General features: G+C 35.0%; 2 protein-coding genes across 5 annotated transcripts in view; one reads left to right on the forward strand and one right to left on the reverse strand.

Annotated features, from left to right (window-relative positions):
* Positions 1–73: 73 nt before the first annotated feature.
* LOC128681632 (uncharacterized protein) lies at positions 74–22,918 on the reverse strand. Of its 4 annotated transcripts, XM_053765664.1 has the most exons (8): positions 22,740–22,870; positions 22,130–22,167; positions 11,869–11,968; positions 10,318–10,467; positions 6,682–6,828; positions 5,127–5,473; positions 4,305–4,474; positions 74–3,558 (listed from the first exon to the last, which is right to left on the reverse strand). In XM_053765664.1, exons 3-8 carry the CDS (start codon positions 11,958–11,960, stop codon positions 3,523–3,525), a joined length of 942 nt encoding a protein of 313 aa, XP_053621639.1. In that variant the 5' UTR covers positions 11,961–11,968; positions 22,130–22,167; positions 22,740–22,870; the 3' UTR covers positions 74–3,522. The 4 variants fall into 4 exon arrangements, with proteins under 4 accessions (XP_053621639.1, XP_053621638.1, XP_053621637.1 ...); XM_053765663.1 differs by lacking the exon at positions 22,130–22,167 and having other exon boundaries at positions 22,740–22,878; XM_053765662.1 differs by lacking the exons at positions 11,869–11,968; positions 22,130–22,167 and having other exon boundaries at positions 22,740–22,918.
* LOC128681630 (uncharacterized) overlaps positions 14,087–23,306 on the forward strand; it is a 67,198-nt gene continuing 57,978 nt past the window's right edge. The window contains exon 1 of the mRNA XM_053765660.2: positions 14,087–17,979. The gene's annotated coding sequence lies outside the window, so the exon portion shown is untranslated. The remainder of the gene's footprint in view (positions 17,980–23,306) is intronic.

The following is a 23,306-nucleotide window of genomic DNA, read 5'->3' on the forward strand; positions in this document are numbered from 1 at the left end:
CGGAGAAGGGCATAGGGTACTATTCACGCGAACGAAGCCATGGATTAATGAAAGATTATCAAACTCTGGTAAGTATGTTCATATCATTTATTTTAATTAACAAAAATATAACTTGTACACAATAATATATAAATAAAATTAATTAGTCAGAAAATAAATTAATTTGCCGATATGCTTACAAAAGATAACTTTTAAAATTAACTCGCAGGACTAAGAAGCTGACACATTATAATGTGTGTTCTACGAGTTTTTATTAAAATGTTATATACATTCTTATATACATATCATGTTATATACAGTAAGCGCTAGTCGTGAGAAAAAAAGGTACTATTTAAATAACCGAACACAATTTGTTTTTCCCTTATTTTTTTATAGTGTTTTGTCAGAAATGACTGTGTCACCCTCATAGGTGATAACAAAAAAAAACCAGTATTACTTTATAATGTAGATTGGCGCTTCACACCGACCGTCACGATATAACATCCTCGCCTCGTCCAGTGATTGAGAGGCAACAACGCTAGTAAAATTTCCAAACTCTAATAAATGTATGTAGCCCAAGCTTTAGGTCTGTAAAGCTTGGGCTGCCGCGTTTTTGCAGTGCGTCTAAAATGTTTGCCGACGCAAATACTCACTGTTTTTATGCAATTATTAAAAAAGCGATGTGCGACTCTTTTAAGGCGCTCGCGTGCCAGCTCAAATAATATTATCCGTGTCTTAATCGACCGATGGGACTCCCCATTACTGTATCAGTGGATTCATCTTCACACCACGGTGGATGTACAAATACCGGTGACCAAAGGGTGAGATCCTAGCTGGTAGGACGTACTGTTTTGTTTCACTGTGTGATATTTTGGATACTTGTTTTCTGTTACTAACACTAGTTTTTAAGTTACTTTGTAAATCACTAACAATATATGGATTATGTCCGAAATAAATATTTTATTATTATGTTTAAATTTTTATGCTCGGTCTGTTTAAACCAAGTGCCTAAGTCAAGTGTATAACAGGAAGGTCGTTAATTGTATTTACGGCAGGATTATCAACATTGGGAGTTGTGATACTAGACATGTAATTTTGAGGTTGTACTGTTGCGTTGGTATCTATGCGGCTGGTGGATGTAAGTGAGGAAGTTTGTCCGTCTGTCTGTAAGTAGTTTCTCACTATTCGGCACGTATTTAATATAGCTGCCATCTGAAGTTGGTTATAAGTTGTAGGTGATTAGATTTAAGGTTTTTAAAGATTGGTGTAGCCGTTTCGGTGTGACTCCAGTCGTAGAAAGAACTATAGGGGCTATTGTAACCTTTTCAAGGCGCCAGATTCTACTTATTTCATCCTTAAATTCTCTGTATTTGGTTAGTTTTTCTGATATTGTGTTCTGGAGGTTATGAGTATTCGGGATAGCGATATCTATTAAATAAGCGGATTTAGCAATCCTATTTACTAACGTTATATCCAGTCTATTGAAGTGGATAGTGCGGTCTGTTAATATGGCTCTATCAAAATATAATTTTGTTGTCTGGTTTTCCAGAACAGTTTCAGGAATGTATTTATAATAATGCTGTATGGATTGTATGAAATTGTATTGTAGAGCAAGATTTTGGTGGATGATATTGGCAACTTGTTCATGTTCTGTGTTTATAATCAGTCTGGGCTATTGCTTTACATGCGTCTGTTATATGTTGGATAGTTTCTGGTGAGCTATTGCATTTTCTACAAGGGTCTGAAAGCAAAGTTTTTATTATATATTTTTGATAATTATTATTATGTTTTTATCACTTTAAGCTCTCAGCCGAGGCTGGCATTCTAATGATAGACACGGGCCATGACCAAGTGGCTATCATTTTTAGGGTAGATTAAGGGGGTCAGTCCGTGTGTCGTTGGTATTTATGTTGTAATTATTATTATAAACACAATAATTAAGTGTCGTTTTAATTTCTCAGTTTTATTGAATCATTAATACACAGGCATTTTTAACCCTAGTCTATCTCAGTTTAAAAAATCTTTAAACATAGCATTGAATATGTGATTGTGATGATCTTTCTGTTTTTTGTATTATATATTTATAGATATATATGTATCTTTTATGCGTATGTATTGTTTATGCGTCTTTACTTATATAATATCAATTTATTCTACTGCATAGATTTAGGCTTGCTTACACGAAATTTATTTTGTTCTTCTGTGTACACTTTATTGGATTATAGATTAGTTTGATAATTATTGTTAAGTCAATATTCTGTACTTCATTGTCTGTAATCTGTTTGTGTGCCTTTTAAATAAAATAAATAAATAAAATAAATAAAACAGGCACATGAATTTAATGAATGAATTATTATTTTGTTATTTTTTAGTAGGTATACCTATCCATCACGCCGGACTGCTACGCTGGAGGTCCCGGGTTCGACCCCCGGTCCTTTGATTATTGTCCTTTAAGTGACCTGAGTTTATCTATATGTGTATATGTTATAGAATATTGTATCGTATCGACTTAGTATCCCGTAACACAAGTCTCGAACTTACTTTGGGGCTGGCTCAATCTGTGTGATTTGTCCGTATATATTTATTCTATTTGGTTTGAAATGGCGAAAAGATGTGGGTAGGTAATTAAAGAAAACAGATTTTAAAAAATCCGATTTCTGTATTTTCTTGCTCCATGAAATGCCTTAGCGTAAATATTGTACGTATCACGAAAGTCCCGCAAACGTGGCGCTACTGTCGCTGTAAACAACAATGTGACCTATCTGTTATTTATAGTTCCTTATTTTGCCACGGGCCGTTTTTCGTGGTACGGCCAGAGTGCGCGCTACGAAAGTAGTCCCGCAGCGGTGGCGCTACTGTCGCTGCAAACAACGATGTGGCCTGTGTATTATTGATAGTTCCTGATATTGTCACGCGCAGACTTATCTGGCGCGCACTATACCGTCAGATATCTAGTCTTGCGAGGATACTTGTTTAAAAAAAAAAAAACTGTATTTTTTTATTTGATAGTGTCCGATCAAATAAAATATTCCACTTCGAATTCGGCCGAATCTAATTTCGGTCTAATTAGTTTCGGTTACGCCGAAAAATTCAGCGAATACTCACACAGAAGTCACAAATAATAAAATAAAACAATTTCGTCTCATTTCGAATATTTTTTTGGTGTGGCGTGTATATCCAATTTATATGAGACTTGGAGTGTTCCAAAGTTCCAAAAGTCATGTGATTTTGAGTCCTTACGCTTAGCTCGCACAAGCGTTTTTTCGACGCGCACCTTTTTAATGTGTAGAAATGTACCTAATCGATAATCCTTATATGCAATTCGCATGTCGTTGTTTGACCACAACGTTTTTTTAATGCTCAGCGTACGGCGTTAGATTGAGTGCTATTGTCACATGTCGAAAGCGTTAATAAAATGCTTTACGTGGTGGCATATTTGAAAAGCGCTTGTGCTAATGTAGCCTTTTAATTAATTTTATATATTTTTTATTCTGTAAATAATGATATAATTTGTGTGGTCCCTTTTCTATTATAATTTTAGAGTTATTGACTGTCAGCCATCTCGCTCGCTTCCATTACCTGCAATATATAAAAAGACATTTAGACATTTGTCCAAAAATATTAAACGAGCAATATTTATTTGTAGGCATTTAAAAATTACTAACGGTTTCGTTGGAATTTGAAATATATGTTCTGAAAAGAGGGTAAAAAGTCGATCAGACTATAGCTAGATCGACTTTTTCATGTTTGCGAAAATTCGTATTTTTACCGAGCGGTGGGTGCGGTCACCCAGGTATGTGCTCACATAAGCGATCCATTACGGTTTCGCTCGAGTAAAACTATAATAAAAAAAGTAGCTTATGTTATTCCTGAAGGTTTCGTTTGTCTCGGTGCTTCAAAATCTGTCCAGCAGTTTTTAGTTTATTTAATACAAATCTTTTCTCTTTACAATACGGAATGGAATATGGAAATATGGATAACGACTTATATTTTATGTAAATGAAGGCGTCGTCGCATCTATATGTATAAACGCGATAAAGTCGAAATACTCCCGGACAGATTTTTCACCAATAGATAGTGTGGTTCTTGAGCAAGGTTTAGATGCATAATTTATTAAACTAAATTGAGACTTAGTTGAAATTGTTATTGCCTTCTCTCTCATTTGAGCGTTTTCCCATACAACCTATCAACATGTCACGTCACTGACGTCCAAATGTCCCTTTTTACCATATCGTGTACACCGTGTAAAAAAAGAGAACGCGTGGACGCAATGACGTGCTACGTGAGTGTGTTTTACCTATACGAAAGGACACTATTCAACTTACCCTCTTAACTTTCTTCCCGTACATAGACCAGAAAGTGACATTGACAGTTGTTGGCTTCCCCGTCCTGGCGTCGAACACGCGACAGCTGTCAAATGGCGGACAGTACAGATGTAGTGAGACGGCACAATCGACATGCGAAGGATTCTCCATACGGTGGAGACCTAAGGCGTCTGGAAAGGTGGTTTTATATATGAGACACTGGTAGAAATAGGTGGCTGAAGTTTGATTGATGTTTGACGAGCCAATTTATGACTACGATTACGATTAAAGGCGCGGTTTTTGTGTCTTTATTTTTAATCTGACCAGTTTTTTTTATTAGAATTAGATAAATATTCTGGACTATAATCGATGAAGTCGATCTCATCATTAGTTAATCGAATCATCGGTTTACCGTCACCATTTTTATAGAAGACACTGAAGTGTTCAAAACAGGCAAATTTTAATGTTCTATAGCTAAATTAGAAGATTTCTCTGATCAACACTTGTTCCCTTTTGCATTCGGGAGTGTTAGGTCGCGAAGCTTGGGAGCAGCATAAATTCCTTCCTGATTGCAATCCTCATTGGGTATACTGTGTTGCCTGTCAGCTGCCAAGACTATATTTACCATCGTGCACAGAAAGATATAGAGTAGTATTCATGGATTTTGTAAGTACTTGTGGTATTATTCTAGGCCATACGTCAATTGTGGGTTTACAATGATTCCATTGAATAGTTTCAACGTCTTGTGTATCCACATCTAGTTCAAATAAAGGCATTTATTGTAGCATACAATTGCGAATCGATTAAGAATAATTGTATGCAGATACAACAATATAAACTCACCATTTATATAACAAACATCGTCTACTTCCAGCCTCGTTCGGCCAACTTCTTCCATATCTTGTGCTTCATATTCCTCATCATTTTCCTCACATTTATTATCATAATCGCCATTTCGTTCGGCGGCCATTTTGTCTCCACCATTCGCGTTCGCCGTTCCATTTTCGAAACTCGAATATTCTTTGTTCTCTGTTATTTTGCCGTTTGAATTTTGATTGATTGCGCGGGAATTCTGACAGTTGCCGTTTTGACATTGGAACACGTCGGTATCTGAGCAACAGCGTCGTCGTGTTTTGTTCTTTTTGAGGACTTTCATCACTTCCGGCTCGACGTTGTCTGGCCAGTTGTATCTGCAATAAGAAAAGATAATAAATAAATAACTCTATTTAAATGGTTTTGTTATACATGTCACACACGCATTTTAACTTATTTTTGAAGATAATAATGATGAAAAAATGAAAAAATTCTGGAATCGAGCGGGAAATGAACCCGCGCCCCCGTCTATTCAGGACAGCGCTCTTGACCACTGAGCAATCGATACCGTGCCAGTTCGGCTGAATTCTGGAATTTCCCGCCCGAATCAGCGATTTTTTCATCTCATTATTATTTTCAAAAATAACTAACACATTATCAATACCATTTTTCAAGGGCTTTGCGGTGCCCGCACACTGGCGCCACCATCACATATTTAACTAATTCTTTTATTTTTATACTATATCTCGTATGTACAGACATAGCCCACTGACAATTTTATCGATAGAGATATGTATGGATAGAGATGTAAGAAATAAAATCTAAAAACAATCATTACTAACGTATGTTATGAAAACACGATTTATTGACTGTTGACATTCGATAACTAAATACGAATGATAGCTACGTTGATTTAAGTAAATCACTATTTACGTCAGTATTTATTAATCCACTATAAACCTACGTGACATTTATCATTTATTTCTCATTAGTATATAAACTTAAATATATAGATAATACTGCATGGTATATAAACAAAATAGCCGTCTTCCCGCTGTTTGTCTGTTCCTATGTAAGTATGTTTAGATATTTAAAACTACACTACGGATTTTGATACAATTTTTTTAATAGATAGTATCATTGTGATTCCTATGAAGGTTTAGAAATCACAATCCTAATTTATTAAAAATTATAAATAATAATAGGGACAAATCACACACACAATGAGTTAGCCCCAAAGTAAGTTCGAAACTTGTGTTATGGGATAAAGTCTAATTATATTCTATGATATATTGGATAATCATCCAAGACCCAGGTCAATCTGAAAAAGATCATATTCCACCTTGAGCTGACCGGGGATTGAACCCGAGACCTCCAGGCGTGATGAATAGGAAATACCTAGTAACGTTTAGGTGGTGTAATGACGACCTCCGTGGCCTAATGGTAGGCGTAAGTTATAGTTGAGCAGATATACGAGTAGTGTAAAGAGGTTACAAAAAAACTTGCTTTCGCATTTAAGATAACTTTTCTACCTCTATTATTATATTTGTATTGTAATTGTGTTTTTCCTTTGAATAAATATTACCTGACTTCTTCTAGGTTCCCACTCAAAACCTTCATAAAACAATGCGAGTCCGCGTGGTCGTGTATGGCTGAGGCGTGACCCGGCCCCCAACATAATATCATGATGTTGAAGGCTCCGTTACCAGCGTCTACCAGGTTTCTTGTGTATCTGGAACGAGAAAACACATATGGCTTTAAAATTTATCTTCACAATATGCGCCCTGATTCTTTGCTCCCGTGGGAAAGGTGGGGTTAAAATGTACCCTAAGTGTTTTGCCAAGAATATATTTACAAATCTCTATTGTAAACCGTTCAGTAATATTTAACAGGCATTATTTCATGAATTGTGATAGACAGAAATACCTACGACGTTTTTCTGTTCCGATAATATATTACAACGAATACTAAAGTCAGATTAAAATAAATATTTATATTCCCGTGGTCCCTGGGACTTCTATACAACAAATATGATGGTTTTGCAGTTTTTATTGATAGTGGTACGGAATTCTTCATATTCGAGTCCGACTCGCACTTGGCCGGTTTTTATGTTACAATAACAAAACGCGCGTTGTTAAAGGCCCATGCGAAGGAGGCGTTAGGTATTTTTTAACGTAGTACTTACTAATTCCCTTGGTTTAACTATCTGACTTTAAAATAATTTATCTGTAATGTCAATGTTATGAATGATTGATTTTGGATATGATTCCTTCCTCGAGAAAAATGACAGATCGTAATGACGCAGCGGTCGAAACGCTCTGAGAACCCCATAGAACACTTATGGTGGTTCTCAGAGCGTTTATATAAATAAATATATCTATTGTATTTTTTGTTATTGTTCAATTCAATTCGTTTATTTCGTGAACACAGGTTACATAATAGGTATAATACATTGGAATGGGCTTCTCTATTTCCCGCCATAAGGCATACGAAATTTTTGTCATAGGTTTTACAAAATGAAGTTACATAATATTTATACAATAATTTTTACTATAAAGTGTCTACATAATTTATCTAATTGTCAGGTAGGTATACATTAAAAGATCAAATACTTAATTAAACTAATTGAAATTGTCATTTAGATATTCAGTAACAGAATAATAAGCTTTGATAGTTCTCTCTTAAAGGTATGTAAATTATTTGTATTTCTTAGATTTCTAGGCAATTAATTGAACAGTTTAGGAGCTATTGCATACACACTTTTATGGAGAAATACAGTGTTCGTTGGCAACAAATTAAATTAATTAAATATATTAGGACAAATCACACAGATTGAGCTAGCCCCAAAGTAAGTTGGAGACTTGTGTTATGGGATACTAACTCAACGATACTATATTTTATAACAAATACATATATAGATAAACATCCAAGACCCGGGCCAATCGGAAAAAGATCATTTTCCATCATTACCCGACCGGGGATCGAACCCGAGACCTCTCGGTTCAGTGGCAAGAACCTTACCACTGCGCCACCGAGGTCGTCAAATAAATTCAGTTTGTCTGACGTTGACTCTCTACTCGACGAAACAATAATATTATTTTTTTATTTTTAATTCATATTATTTTTTACAAATAAAACAGTTTCATAAATGTATAATGATGATAGAGTTAATATTTTGAGTTCCTGAAAGTGTATTTTGCAACTGTCAGATGGTTTTAGTCTACATATAGCTCGAAGCTAGGAAAACGTCCTGAATTTTAGAGACATTTTGTTATATATATTTATGTATTTGTTTATTTAGATTTTACTTTTCCTAAGTATATTTATTTATTTTCTTACAATTTATAGTCTTATCTGTTCATGTTGTACGTTATTACTCCTGACCAGCCTGCTGCTGTATACACGTCCTCTCAACCTATCGCCGGTTGACTGTAAGAGATCCCTACGTGGGATAAGTCCGCCGTTGTACAATGTATCTTTCTTGTATTAATTTTGATTAATGTACTTATTTTCGTGCAATAAAGTTATTACAAACAAACAAATATACTTTATTTACCTAGCAATTATAACAACATTCGCCAACTAGACATTCAGTAACTAGATTGTACATGGTTATACTGACGAAAAATTGATAAACTTCGACTTAACCGATAGTTATGTTTTCATAATGATATAAATTAAAACAATAATATTATTCTATACATTATATTTCTGTCAAAACACAGTTATCTTTTGTTTTGCTAAATTAGGTACTTAAATATTTGCAAAAAAGTGTTTTTAAAACGTATGTTTTAAACAATTTTTTGCTTCGTCCAGATTTACTTCGTGCGTTCGCTCGTAAACATATCATTGTCAATATGTCTGGTTCTAAGCGACGCAACGCGATGAAACCTATACCAGATTTTAAGTTAGACCATATACTATACAACTGTAAAAACCGCATCAAGTTCCAACCAGTAGTATTTGCGTAATGCGCGTTCAAATATAGACAGACACAAATTCTAAAAAAAATTGGTTTGGGCTTTTATTAGTCCATAAAGATCCACTATAATTATCTGTTTTTCTTCAATATCTCCTACGTACAGACAAACATAGCTCTCAACCAGTTTTATTATACGTACTTATGTATAGATAAAAAATTACTTGACTAATTTAATATTACAATATAATTTTGATAACTTTTGACCCGGAGAATCGGAGAATTTGGGTTCGAATTCCACTAATTTAGTTAGATACAGTCAACAGCACATCAAATTACCCCGCATGAATCTCTATGGCGCGGTAAAAGCGGCGAGTTTACAATGAATTTAGTTAGATTGGTGTTCACTGTACTAACATTTTAGAACGACTTAAGAAATATCGAAAGAAACTCACTCAAACGTGTTTTATTCCATTTTAAATCTAAAAACAGTAGTCGGAAAATACCGTTCCAAAAGAAACAATATTGTTTTACCTATAAAAGGTATCTACAAACAATATTATATAATGATTGCATGTACTTACTAAGTACCTATATGTGTTACAAACTAATTTGTATATATGTGCAAAATAGTTGTTTACATAATGTCTATGAAAGGGCCGAATAGGGAACTATTGTTTAAAATGACTTACAAATTTTAGGTTATATATTTTAATTGTCGGTGGTGATCCGGTTAAGACGTCCGCCTGTGGATCGAAAGGTCCCAGGTTCGAATCCTACTCGTGCCACATGAGTTTGTATACCAATCCGACTCATGTATAGTAGTTTTCATCGACCACCACTCGCTTCCGGCGAAGGAAAACATCTTGAGGAAACCTTAATATAGTTGAGAATTTATAGTAATGATCATCATGTCGGACTGCTACAGTGGAGGTCCCGGGTTCGAACCCCGGTCAGGTCGACATGAAAAATGATATTTTTCAAATTAACCTGGGTCTTGGATGATATCTTAACTAATATTAAGTTTGTTTGTTGCCTTTTCACGCTCTATCTACTCGACCAATCTTCTTGAATTTTTGCATACATGTAGTGTGAAGTATGCAGAAGGACATGGGTACCTTTCATCCCGGAAAAATTACTGTTCCTGTGGGGAACTTACACGGGCGAAGCCGCGAGCAAAAGTAAATAGTATTTATTTGTTTTATGCCTATAAATTATTCTATTCTATAGAAAGATCAATCGAACTATAAATAAAGAACTGCAGTGATCAATTTCCGCAAACACAATAAAATATTCACTCACCGGAAGCGGTCGAACTTGGCATACTTCCGCCAATCACTAGGGTTGGATTTGTATCCGGCCATCAGTTTCTGAACATCCTGTACGTTGACATGGTCGTTTGAGAACACCCTGTGCAGCTCCTCTACTAACTTGTCTAGACCCGTTATTTCACTGAAAAATTTGTTTTTACATGTTTCACAAGCGTTTACATAACTTGCAATATTCGGGCGTTCTTGTACGCGCACGCGCTGTCATTTCAATTTCAAGTTTCAAATTTCAATAAACACAAGAATTGGTTTTACTGTCTGACTTTAAAATAATCTGTATTGTGGTAATGTCAATTTTATGTACCCACGATTTAATTTGGAAATGATTCGTGCCTCAAGAAAATTGACGGATCGTAATGACAGCGCGGCTGCAGCGGTCGGAACGCTCTAACCTATGTGGAAAATGTTTGGCGGCCATCTTGTGTGACATGATTATCTGATTAGAAACTTAATAGAAGGCAAAATAGAAGAGAAAAGAGACAAATGGAAGACAAGAAGGGCTTATATGGACCAGGTTAAGGAGAGAACAAGATTGGTGCGTATTCTTCGTGGACATATTCCTGAAAGACGTGGTCATTAGAACGAATGAACGAAAAGGATGAAACACACGCAACAACTTTCTTGGCATTATTAATGGAGTGATTTGCCATTACCTTCTCGATTTCACACACAACTTAATAATCAACCGGTGTGCAGGTTTCCTTGCGATGTTTCCCTTCACCGGTAGCAAGTGGTCAATGAAAACTACTATACATGAGTCAGATTGGTACACAAACTCATGTGACACGAGTAGGATTCGAACCTGGGACCTATCGATCCACAGGCGTCTTAACCATTACACCACCAACGTGATGCGTATACATCAGGGTGATCAAAATGATGCCTGGAGATAGAGAGGGATGAAAAGAACACGAACAATAATGTTCTAAAGTGTTGAACGAATTATGTACCTATGAATCAACCTATGTTTAACTACACAATAATATAATATACAATAATTCATGATCAATGTTACGTGTCGATGTTTTGACGACCTCGGTGGCGCAGTGGTAAAGTGCTTGCCTCTGAACCGAGAGGTCCCGGCTTCGAACCCCGGTCGGGTCATGACGGAAAATGATCTTTTTCTGATTGGCCCGGGTCTTGGATGTTTATCTATGTATGTATTTGTTATAAAATATAGTATCGTTGTGTTAGTATCCCATAACACAAGTTTCGAACTTACTTTGGGGCTAGCTCGATCTGTGTGATTTGTCCTAATATATTTATATTTATTTATATTTACAAAATACATACGGTACTTTGATCCCTTACATGATAAGTTTCAAGTTAATAGTAACACTTCTACTAATATTATAATTGCTAAAGTTTGTGAGGAGCTATGTTTGTTACTCTTTCACGCAAAATCTACTGGACTGATTGTTATGAAATTTGGTACTCGGGTAGAATACAATCTGTATTAACACATAGGGCACTTTTTATCCCGAAATTCTCACGGGAGCGCTCTAGGAGTAAGTAATTCCCTTACCGGTCAATTTTGAGGGGCTGCTCAATAGGTGATATCTCCATGTGTGTGCACTGGGAAACTCTTATCTTACAATTAGCATTTTCTACCTCCATTATTTATCCTGTAACAAAAAAATCAATGTATTACGAAAACTAGCTGATTACTCGCGGCTTCGCTCGCTTAAATGCCCTCGGGAACAGTTCTTTATTATAGTTGTAATAAATTATCCATAGCACATTTAAAATAGGCACACAGCGCCATCTAGCGTTTTAATTGCAAAGTATTCAGCGCCACCTATAACAGAATAATGATTTTTCGCAAATCCCACGGGAGCAATAGTTTTTTTTCGGGATGAAAGGTACTTACGTCCTTCTTCATACTGTTAAGAATATATATGCATATCGATACCGTTATATTAAGCTAAATAAATAAATAAATATGTAAAATTTCAAGAAGATTGGTTGAGTAGATAACGCGTGAAGAGGTAACACACTTATTTTCGCATTTGTAATATTAGTTGGGATTGCAATAAAGTGGCTAAGTACAAGTTGGATTCGCCCGTGACGGGTTTCGCACAGAGTTCGTACCCCTCTCTGTGTCACATATATTAAGTTATTTAATAAATAACCATACACCATAATTAAAAGTCACTTTAATTGATCAGTTTTCTTGATTACATTAAATTATATTAGAAATGCAATATTGGGTTAATTTCGCGACTGTTTGAACGCGGCGTGTAGCGTTACATTTATGTCGCATATTTTTTTAAAATAAAGAATCATTTTTATTAAATTAAACATTTACAAAATTAACATTGTACCAGTAATTTACTTATTTATAAAATAGGATAAATAAATTGATTACTGTGTATGGTACAATTTAATAAACACTCATGGTAACGCTCGTGAAATTCACCTTATTATGGCTGTCATACAAGTTCCATTTATATTTTTGTTTTTGACATTAGGAAAAAGCACTGATTTGACTAACGCTGGGAAGTAGACAATCACACTACCTCACTTCATAGTCGTATTCCTCATGGCTGAGGGTCGTAGAATTAAACACACACAACAACTTTCTTGGTAGTATTAATGGAGTGGTTTGCCATTGCCTTCTCCGTTTCACACACAAGTTAACAAGAATCAACCAGTGTGCAGGTTTCCTCACGTTGTTTTCCTTCACCGGTAGCAAGTGGTGGTCGATGAAAACTAACTGTACATGAGTTAGATTGGTATACAAACTCATGTGGCACGAGTAGGATTCCAACCTGGGACCTTTCGATCCACAGGCGGGCGTCTTAACCATTACACCACCACCGCTTCACATTATATGGCCAATACTTGCTTCCGGTGAAGGGAAACACCGTGAGGAAACCTGTACACTGGTTGACAGTTTAAGTTCACTAGTGTGTGTGCGATTACTTGTCACTAGATATAGTAAGTAAAGGATGGATGCATGGATATTTGTAAGTACTTCGTGGAGTAGGTACCTACTAATTCCATGCGTAAAAGTCAAGCCAGATGACTTTAGGCGATTAGAAAAAAATCTGACACCAGTGTTAGCAATAAAACCATGGATTTAACGACGACCTCGACCTTTTGACGACCTCGGTGGCGCAGTGGTAAAGTTCTTGCCACTGAACCGAGAGGTCCCGAGTCCGATCCCCGGTCGGGTCATGATGGAAAATGATCTTTTTCTGATTGGCCCGAGTCTTGGATGTTTATCTATATATGTATTTGTTATAAAATATAGTATCGTTGAGTTAGTATCCCATAACACAAGTCTCGAACTTACTTTGGGGCTAGCTCAATCTGTGTGGATTTGTCCTGACATATTTATTTATTATTATTTATTTAATAAGTAGGTACTTCGTACAACGAGTACCTACAAATTCAATGAATAACACACAAAAATATACACGCCTTAACGTTGGCAAAATCATCGTTCTGGCGAACGATGGAGCTATGACACTTAAAAAAAAACACACAGAAAATAATTAAATCTACTACATATCCGAGATTAGGAATAGTATAAAATATTCAATTCAATTCAATTCAATTCAATTTATTCATAAAAACAATTTACATTGCATTCGAATATTGTAACTTAAAACTAGTAATTATAATTTAGTATAATAAAATCAATTTAACACTTAAATGCCAACAAATAGAATTACAAAATACAATTTATAATAACAATTTCTTTTTTTTTTTTTTTTTTTTTTTTTTTTAATTTTTAATACATATCAGTTACAGATAGATAGACAATAAATTACCTAAAAGTCATCTACATTATAACAGCACTTGTTTAGCAGCAATGTTCTGAGTTGATTTTTGAATCTAGAAAGCTTTCTCTCTGACTTGAGTTCAATTGGCAACTTATTAAATAAACCTATGGTCTGATGACGCGCACAGTGCTTTACAATTTGCAGAGCAGGTATAACTTTTAGAGTTAAGTCCTTTCGCCTAGTACTTTCGCGTAATAATATTTCTTCTTCCGTCTCAAAAATAGCTCTGTTTTTAATAAAGTCTGTTAAAATCACAAAAATATATAAGGAGGGAACGGTTAATATTTGAAGTCTTTTGAAATGTTCCACGCATGACTCCCATGGTGGTATACGGACCATGGTGCGTATGGCTCTCTTTTGCGCTACAAAAGCTTTATTAATGTTGTAATCGTAGCTTCTACCCCAATATTTTATACTATAGCGCAGCCTAGATTCAACTAGAGCAAAGTATAGCGATTTCAGTTGATCCACCGTGAGTTCATCCCGTAAGGTTCTCAGTGCACAGCAAGCACTGTTGATGCTATTTTCCACGGCCTTTAACTCAGGCTTCCAGTTCAACAAATTGTCAATTTGAATACCGAGGAATTTCACTGCTGTCACTGGTTCAATAACTACATTTTCTAACTTTACAACAAGGGTATCTCTATTTTTAGCCGTCGTTTTAAATAACATTACATTGGTTTTGGATGCATTTAGTTTTAGGTTATTAGCTGTAAACCAATTTTGAAATAATGTTAGAATATTATTTATCTTTCTATTAAGAGCGTCAATATCACTACCCCAAACTACTGCATTTGTGTCATCGGCAAAAATTACTAGTTTAATGTCAGATTGTAAAGTTGTTATGTAATTTATTAAATCATTGATAAAAATTATAAACAATATTGGTCCCAAAATTGAGCCCTGTGGGACTCCCCTAGTCACTTTATGCATTTTTGAATTTTTTATGGAATTCAAAAACTCTCCCTTAGAGTCTCCTACCTCAACATACTGTTGCCGGTTGCTGAGGTAGGACTTAAGAAGGTTTAAAGTTTTGCCCTGAATACCACAAAAATCCAATTTTCTTACAAGGATTTCGTGGTCCACTGAATCGAAAGCAGAACTAAGGTCCAAAAAGATGCCAGCAACTTTCAATTTCTCGTTTAATTTAGAAGTTACGTCATGTACAATGGTGTCCATAGCATTAGCTGTACCAATACCTTCCTGATAGCCGTATTGCCTTTCATTCAAAATATTGTTAGCTTTCAAGTGTCTAAGTAGTCTCGATTTAATGATGTTCTCAAATATTTTAGAAAGTATAGGCAGCAAAGCAATCGCTCTATAGTTTAGTGGGTCTAACTTAGAGCCTTTTTTAAGTATGGGAATTATTTTTGCTATTTTCAATTGCTCGGGGAATATTTCATCTTCAAAACAATTGTTTATAAAATTTGCTATAGGCCACGCTAAGATGTCAATATTGTTTTTGATTATTGATATTGGAATGTCATCGTACCCCGAAGATTTTTTATTTTCCATTTTCCTAACTACATCGATAATTTCAGCTTCGGTTACGGCTGGAAAATCGCATGTGTGTAAAATTTTATTACCATAATTATTTAGAAGTACATCCGATATGTTTACATCTCCAATAGACTGTTGTTTTCCACTATCAAATATATATGAAAAGGTATCAGCTATACTTTGTGAGTCCGTGATTAATTTGTCGTCAATTTTGAGGGTCATTGGGTTCTGGTTTTCAGATTTCTTTCTATTTAAACGCTCATTAACAATTCCCCAAACACGTTTATTCGAGTTAATGTGTTTTGTTACCACCGATTGCACACTAAGTCTTTTTGCAGATCTTATAACCCTTTTGTATATATTAAGATAACGACGTCTATATTCATAAATGCTAGAATGATTACTGTTTTTGTCTAGTATGCATAAGACTCGTTTCATTTTACTAGATATTCGTATACCTCTTGTGATCCAATTTACCTTGCCATGTTTATTCCGATTGATTTTCCTTTTCTTTTTTCTAAAACATTTCTTAAAAGTGTTAACTAGCGTTTGAATGAAAGTGTTAATTCCTAATTTCGTCCAGTCTACACGCAATAGTTCTTGTCTGAAATACGCCTCATTTACCTTATTAAAACACCTTTTTTCAACGAATGCTACGTTTTCGCGCCATTTCTCAGTATTCCCACTATCACTTATATTAGCAACTATACACGCATGTCCATCTGAGAGTCCATTATGGTCAACTTCAGTCGAAATAGGAGTAACTTCAGGCAGATTAGTCAAAATATTGTCTATGCAAGATTCTGATCCATTTCTAGTGAATGTTATTTCGTCAACTAAATACCTAAAATTATAAGAAGTCAGCAAGTTCAAAAATTCTGTCCTGTTAGCACTATCTGCCAGTAAGTCTACATTAAAATCTCCTGTTATTAAACATTTCTTACTGAAGAAGCGCTGTAAAAATAGTTCAAATCTTACAATAAACTCATTGAAATTGGTATTATTATTATAAACACAAAATATATACAAATTAGTATCCTTGTCTCTAATACCACATAGTTCGAAGTGTTCAGTTTTGCTTAGTTGTTTACATATGTTTACCTCCTCTACACTTCTCCCTTTACTAGCTAAAATCAATGATCCTCCCCTAGTCTTATTCGTTCTTACAAAAAGTGTTACTAAGTCATAATTTGTGAAACTTAGCATTGGAGCAGAGTGAATGTCTAAGAAGTGTTCACAAATACACACAAAACTGGGCTTATCCACTAAGTTTTCTATATAAAGTTCAATTTGATCTTTTTTTGAATTTAAGCCACACACATTCTGATAAAAAACAGTAGTTAACTGGAAGTGCGCCGAGTCTTGTTTTTTATATAATGTATCAAATTTACTGCTCTCGAAAAAACTTTCCTGTGTGAAATGTGTTGTTTTGGGATTGTGTAATTATTGATGACTTGTTGACATTATCATTTACTGTACTAAAATAGTCAAGGATGTTTTTTTGTTTGAATTTTTTCTTTATTGTACAGAGAGCATTTTTTTCTGTAAAATAATCAGTGATTTTTTTTTGGACTTGGAACTTATGATAACCCTTATTTACTGAGTTTGTGATATTTGCACCATATTTATAATTTTTGTACAACGTTGATATATTTGTGATAAAATTGCAAACATATTGTGGATAGTCAATTTCGACATTAATTTTAGTAGCAATAAATTCTAGGAGGCGAGATGATTTATAGTTGTAGTCAATATGTAAAAATTTACAGTTAGGATAGTTCATTGCAATTAATTCTAATTCATAATTAAGTTTTTTTATATTAAGATATTCATTATATGGTGTACTCATTAAAATAATTTTGTTGTCCTTAAATCTAGACAAGATATTACATAGATCAGATTTCAATATGTATGGATTTTTGTCCATTGTGCCTATAGATAAAACAATAATGTCCGTGTTAGAGATAGAGGATAAATTATTACAGCTGCTTAAAATTTGTTTCGAAGTTGCGTTGGGTTTGATGAATCCGTGTACATCATATATGTCGTTCCACTTTCCGTTCCTGGTCTTCATAATTCTTTTTGTTAAACCACAAGCTTGTTCTCCGCCAAAGATGTATATTTTAGGTCTTTGGTTCGAAAATGGTAATTCAAGATTGGTACTGGTGGCGCCACCTATGATTTCTAGTTGTGATGACTGATCTAGTTTAGATGTAGTTTGCGACTGAAGTAAATTTTGTGGGTCCAAAGTGAAATCTAGTTGGTTTTGTTTTAATCTCTGTCTTTTCCCCCTAAAAGAAGTATTAATTATCCTCTTTGAACACGGCGAGTCACTACATATGTGGGTAAGCTTTTTTATTTTTAGCTCGTAATTTTTTATTATGTTTTTTAGAGAGGCATTTTCCTGTACTATGTTACATATTTCGTTGTCGGCAATATCTAATTTTTCTTGAAGCAATTTATTTTCCTTTTCTAGTAGTTCAAGTCTGTTTACATCTGTCAATAGTTTTTCCGGACAGCTTCTGTTCAGGTTTTGTAAAGATTCTTGGATGTGACTTTCCAGATCTTCCTCGGCCTCATCTGATAACGACTCAAAGGAATTAGTAGTTTCCAGGTTAATCCTGCAATTTTGATTATTTCGTACCGTGACATATTCTTTCATCAGGCTGCGATTTATGGATGTTGTAGGTGTTGAAGATGTTGTTGGAATGGGCGATTTAATTGAAGTCGAGGATTCTCTTTTACGCAACTTGTTAATGCATACAGTACACTTCCAATTAGATTTGTTCTCTTGCGTCATAATGCGGAATCGACCAAAAGAAACATTCGCACAATCTATGTGAAAGATTTTTTTACAACAGGAACACATCAATTTTTGTTTGTTCGTTATTTTGTTTTTGCATTTAGCGCATTCAAACTCCATATTTGGCCTTAAAATTGCAAAAGAAAGAAAAAAAAATAAATAAATAAATCGCTCAGGTCTGTCGAGACTTGAACCATGGACGTAAGTATTTGAGTCAACGCCGTAGACCGCTTGGCTGTCCTCTGCGATACTGTAGCGACGAAATTTGTCGCCTAATGCGAAATTGATTGTGAGTTGATGGGCGGGTAAACATAGATCATCTGATGACTCACAGCTGGTTTTGAAGTATCATTGTCACAATAACTGTCTTGTTTAAAAACTGTTTTTGCTTTTATCACTAATTGAAGCGTTAATCACTAGTTCTGTATTCACAATTTTAAAGTACGTACTGCAGGCCCCACGGGTATATACATTACAACTTAAAAATGTCACTATAACAATTTTTTGCAAATAAATATTTACGGACGTGTCTCAAGAACTGCCGCCGAGGGGCGCGCGCGCGCGAGGAATATTATCAAAATAAATAAATAAAATTATAAGGATCATCATCTAAACGATTTTGTTTTTAATTTTTGTCTGTCTGTTCGTACATACATATATTTGTTCGTGCATCACGGAAAAACTACTGGTTAGAATTTGAAGCAGTTTTCACAGCTGTAAAGAGAAGAGAATGGTCTAACTAAAATCTGGTATAGACTTCATCGCGATACGTTGCTTAGAACCCATAGTTAGAACCCGAGACATTGATAATAAAATTTTATGAGCGGACGCACGAAATAAAACGGGGATGAAGGCGCATACACTACGCGTTTACTAATATATAGGCATCGGTGCAAGGTTACAATCTGTCTGTCTGTCTGTCTGAACGTGTGAAAACTGTCATTGTAGTTGTACAAATGCGTTTGTTAACCTTAAATGTATAGTGGAAGTTTTCTTTGCGAGGTGGAAGGTCAAAAAATAAAGATAAGTTGATTATGACGCTCCTGACTCTCCAGTCTCTCCAATATTTATGTATATACTAGCTACGCCCTGAGACTTCGCTCCCGTGGGAATTTCGGTATAAAAAGTGCCCAGTGTGTTATTCCAGGTCGTGTACCAAATCTCATAACAAACGGTCCAGTAGATTTTGCGTGAAAGAAAATATTATAAATGGGAAAGTAAGTTTGTTACCTCTTCACGCGTTTTCTACTCAACTTATCTTCTTGAAATTTCGCATATATATAATTAAGAGTATGGAAAAGGACGTAGGGTACCTTTCATCTCTTAAAAAACCTATTGTTCTCGTTATATTTGCGAAAAACCTGTATTCTATTATAGATGGCGCTAAATGCTAATAGAATAAACTTTGCAATAAAAAAACTAGATGGCGCTGTGTGTATTCTAAATGCGCAATGGATATTTTATTTCAACTAGCCACAGATATTAAAAACATTACGTGCAACTAGCCCAATCACATTTTAATGTGAAGAAAGTACTCTCACAGGACATACGGGCGAATACGCGTGTAAACAGCTAGTATACAACATACAATGTTTGAAACCTGTGGGCCTTTGGCATGTTGTCGTAGCTAAGTAACACGGCTATGTATTTTGTTCGTTTTTAGTCATTAATTTAAAGGCGATTGCTCACGATATTGATCGTAGGGCGAAGTGCGGCTCAGCAATATACTTCTCACCATCGAATCGATTCGAAATGAGACACAGCGAACCAATCACAGTGCGCCATTGTGACGCAACGACAACCACACCGCAATGTGATTGGTTCGCTGCGTCTCACTTCGAATCAATTCGATTGTGAGAAGCGAAACGCTAACCCGCCTCTGTTTTGCGATCGAATAAACATAAAAAGACTTCGCTCACTCTAATCTTCGTGTATTCCTGGTTGCAATCGCGGCTGTGAGGCTCTGAAATCTGGCTTACATCTCTACTTGGCCAAAATTCATTCATTTCAATCAAACGAATATTTTTTTTCCTTACAAACAAGACAGTGTCTCTGAGTGTGCACGTCTCTTTACAGCTAGATTCCTAGAACAAGTTACCTAAGTAACATGATTACCAGTTACGTTAGAACCATGCGTATTTTACACATAAATAGTCACAGATTATATACTACATAGCTATGTATGTGCTACATGCATACGTATTCCGCCACAACTTACAATAAAACTTAGGCTTTAATAATTGCAAAAAATATACCTATATTTGCGAACTTCGACATAAGGTCAAATTAAATCATTTATTCAGAAATTAGACCTTCACAGGTACTTTTTCATGTTAATATTTCATGTGATTGGGATAGTTGCCCGCGCCTTCGCCCGCGTTTAATTCCGCCGGTAACTAATAATGACAATGTCTCTGGTTCAAAGCAATATATTGCGATTAAAATTTATACAATATTTTATGTTAGACCATCCGCTAAACAACCGAGAAAGCCACACCAAATTCCATCACACAATATAGATTTTACGTTTTCCACGAACAAACATAGCCCACTTAAAGTTTTATTATATGTACCTATATAGATACAGATAGCAATTTCTCAAAAAGCTACAAACTACTAGCATTGGGATTTTTTTCAAATTCTTTCTCTGTTTTTATGTATATTTATATAAAAACAAAATTGGCCGATAGTGTCATAGTAACAGAGAAAGAATTTGAAAAAATTCCAATGCTACTCGCATTTTGTAGCTTTTTGAGAAATAGCTATCTGTATCTATACCTATAGGTACTTTCTACTGTTTTATTATAGGTATGTATTGTAGGTATACTAAAATAAGTATCGTGATCATAGATAAAAGAAATATATATTAATTTTATCTATGATCGTGAATTATCACGATCATAGATAAAATTAATATATATTTCTTTTATGGGTTTCACCATAAATATTATGAATGCGTAAGTTTGTGAGGATATGTGTGTGTATGTTTGTTACTCTTTCACGCAAAATCTACCGGACAGATTGTTATGAAATTTGGTACACGCGTAGAATATAACCTGGAATAACTCATAGGGTACTTTTTATCCCGAAATTCCCGCGGGAGCGAAGACCCGGGCCGAAGCTAGTACGTATAATAAGACAGTAGAAAAAAAATCTGTACATTGAATATATTTTTTCTCATAAAACAAAATTAGACGTTAGAGTCATAGCAGTAGCGTAAGAATTTGAAAAAGAAATCTTTCTATTTGTCTGCATGTCTGTCTGTTCGTACACGCTAATATCCGGACGGATTCGTATGAAACTTTTTTGTTTATAATAAATTCAAATTCAACATTCGAATTAATTTATTCAAAAAACAAACACACAACCGGAAGTAAGTGGTGGACGATGAAAACTACTATACATGAGTCAGATTGGTATACAAACTCATGTGGCACGAGTAGGATTCGAACCTGGGACCTTTCAATCCACAGTCGGGCGTCTTAACCATTACACCACCACCGCTTCATTGACGATAGCCCCTCAGATGAAAATAGGTTGCTTCCGGTGAAGGAAAACGTCGTGAGGAAATCTGCACTCTAGTTGATTCTTATTAACTTGTGTGTGAAATGGAGAAGGCAATGGCAAACCACTCCATTAATAATGCCAAGAAAGTTGTTGTGTGCGTTTCATTCCACGTAATGACCACGAACCTCAGCCATGAGGGATACGACTTTGAAGAGATCATCATCTGAAATATTTAGATTGGGTTACACCAGTCAACCAGGCGCACCGCGGTCGTTCAGACGAAATGGCTTTGACTTTGCGTTTTTCTGCGTCAATATTGACTTGTGCAACTCGTCCATAAGTATATATTTGTTTGGGTTACATTCAGTTTAAAAATGTTCTGACCTGTATAAAAATAGTGTTGTAATTTTTATTTTCCTATGTAAAATGTTGTGATATTTTTTGAGATAAGTTCCTATAATTAAAACAATAATAACACTAATCTTTTCCCACGCAAATTTTGTGTGAAATGTCAAAAACTTTTTTGTTTTTCTAATCGATTTTTCGTGGACAGGAATATTTGTTCAATATTTTGATATTACCTAGGTTAGGGATTAGTTTGGACTCTACTTAGGTTCCGACATTCAACAGTTGAGTGGAAAAACCTTGAAACCCTAGCAGAGATAAAGAAGTTAACAATTTTCTATGGGATATTCCATTTTAATTAGGCATTCTATCTTATCTATGCCATCACTTTGTTTACAAAAACAGAATAAAGTATGTATCGCTTTCTAAAAATAATATTTATATGCTTACCCAAAATCACTTATAAAATGTAAAATATTTGCTAACTTTTGTTCACTTTCTAGAAACACGACACTCACGTCACTATCTCGATTGTTTAAAAAAAAAAACAAGTTGCTCCGACCACAGACAAAGTAATAATGACACTTGCTTTCGCGCGCTTGCGATTTTAACATGTTTGTTTGTGTTATAAACAGCTTTGATGTGGAATAGTTATAGAAAGAGTGTCAGTTTTATGTACTTAGTTACTTTAGTACTTAGTTGTTGTTCGCGACTTCGTCCGTGTTTAAATGTTACATTACACTCTCCAGCCCTCCAACTAGATTCTCCTCACCAATCTACTCGATTCAATGCTCCATAGATTTTCATTAAGGCATGATTTTAATTCTAAGTAGTTAGTTAATGTAAATAAAACAAATTAATAAAACAAAAGTCTCGAACTTACTTTGGGGCAAGCTCAATCTGTGTGATTTGTCCTAATATATTTATTTAATTACTTACAAATGAAATATTTAGAAAAAATACCAGTCCCGGCAATTCGTCGCCTTGAGATAGTGTGCCCAGTAGGCTGGCGGCATT

This window comes from Plodia interpunctella, chromosome 27 (assembly GCF_027563975.2).
Source record: "Plodia interpunctella isolate USDA-ARS_2022_Savannah chromosome 27, ilPloInte3.2, whole genome shotgun sequence".
NCBI classification, from domain to species: domain Eukaryota; kingdom Metazoa; phylum Arthropoda; class Insecta; order Lepidoptera; family Pyralidae; genus Plodia; species Plodia interpunctella.

What these genes read in the sequence shown, in the direction of transcription:
- LOC128681632 (XM_053765662.1), bottom strand. Translation starts at nt 22,903, where the DNA reads ATGTTAAAATCGCAAGCGCGCGAAAGCAAGTGTCATTATTACTTTGTC. An exon ending in CATTTTATAAGTGATTTTGG is followed by an intron (nt 10,468 to 22,739) that starts GTAAGCATATAA and finishes CAAATTTTTCAG; the next exon opens with TGAAATAACGGGTCTAGACA. An exon ending in ACGGGAAGAAAGTTAAGAGG is followed by an intron (nt 3,559 to 4,304) that starts GTAAGTTGAATA and finishes TATATATTGCAG; the next exon opens with GTAATGGAAGCGAGCGAGAT.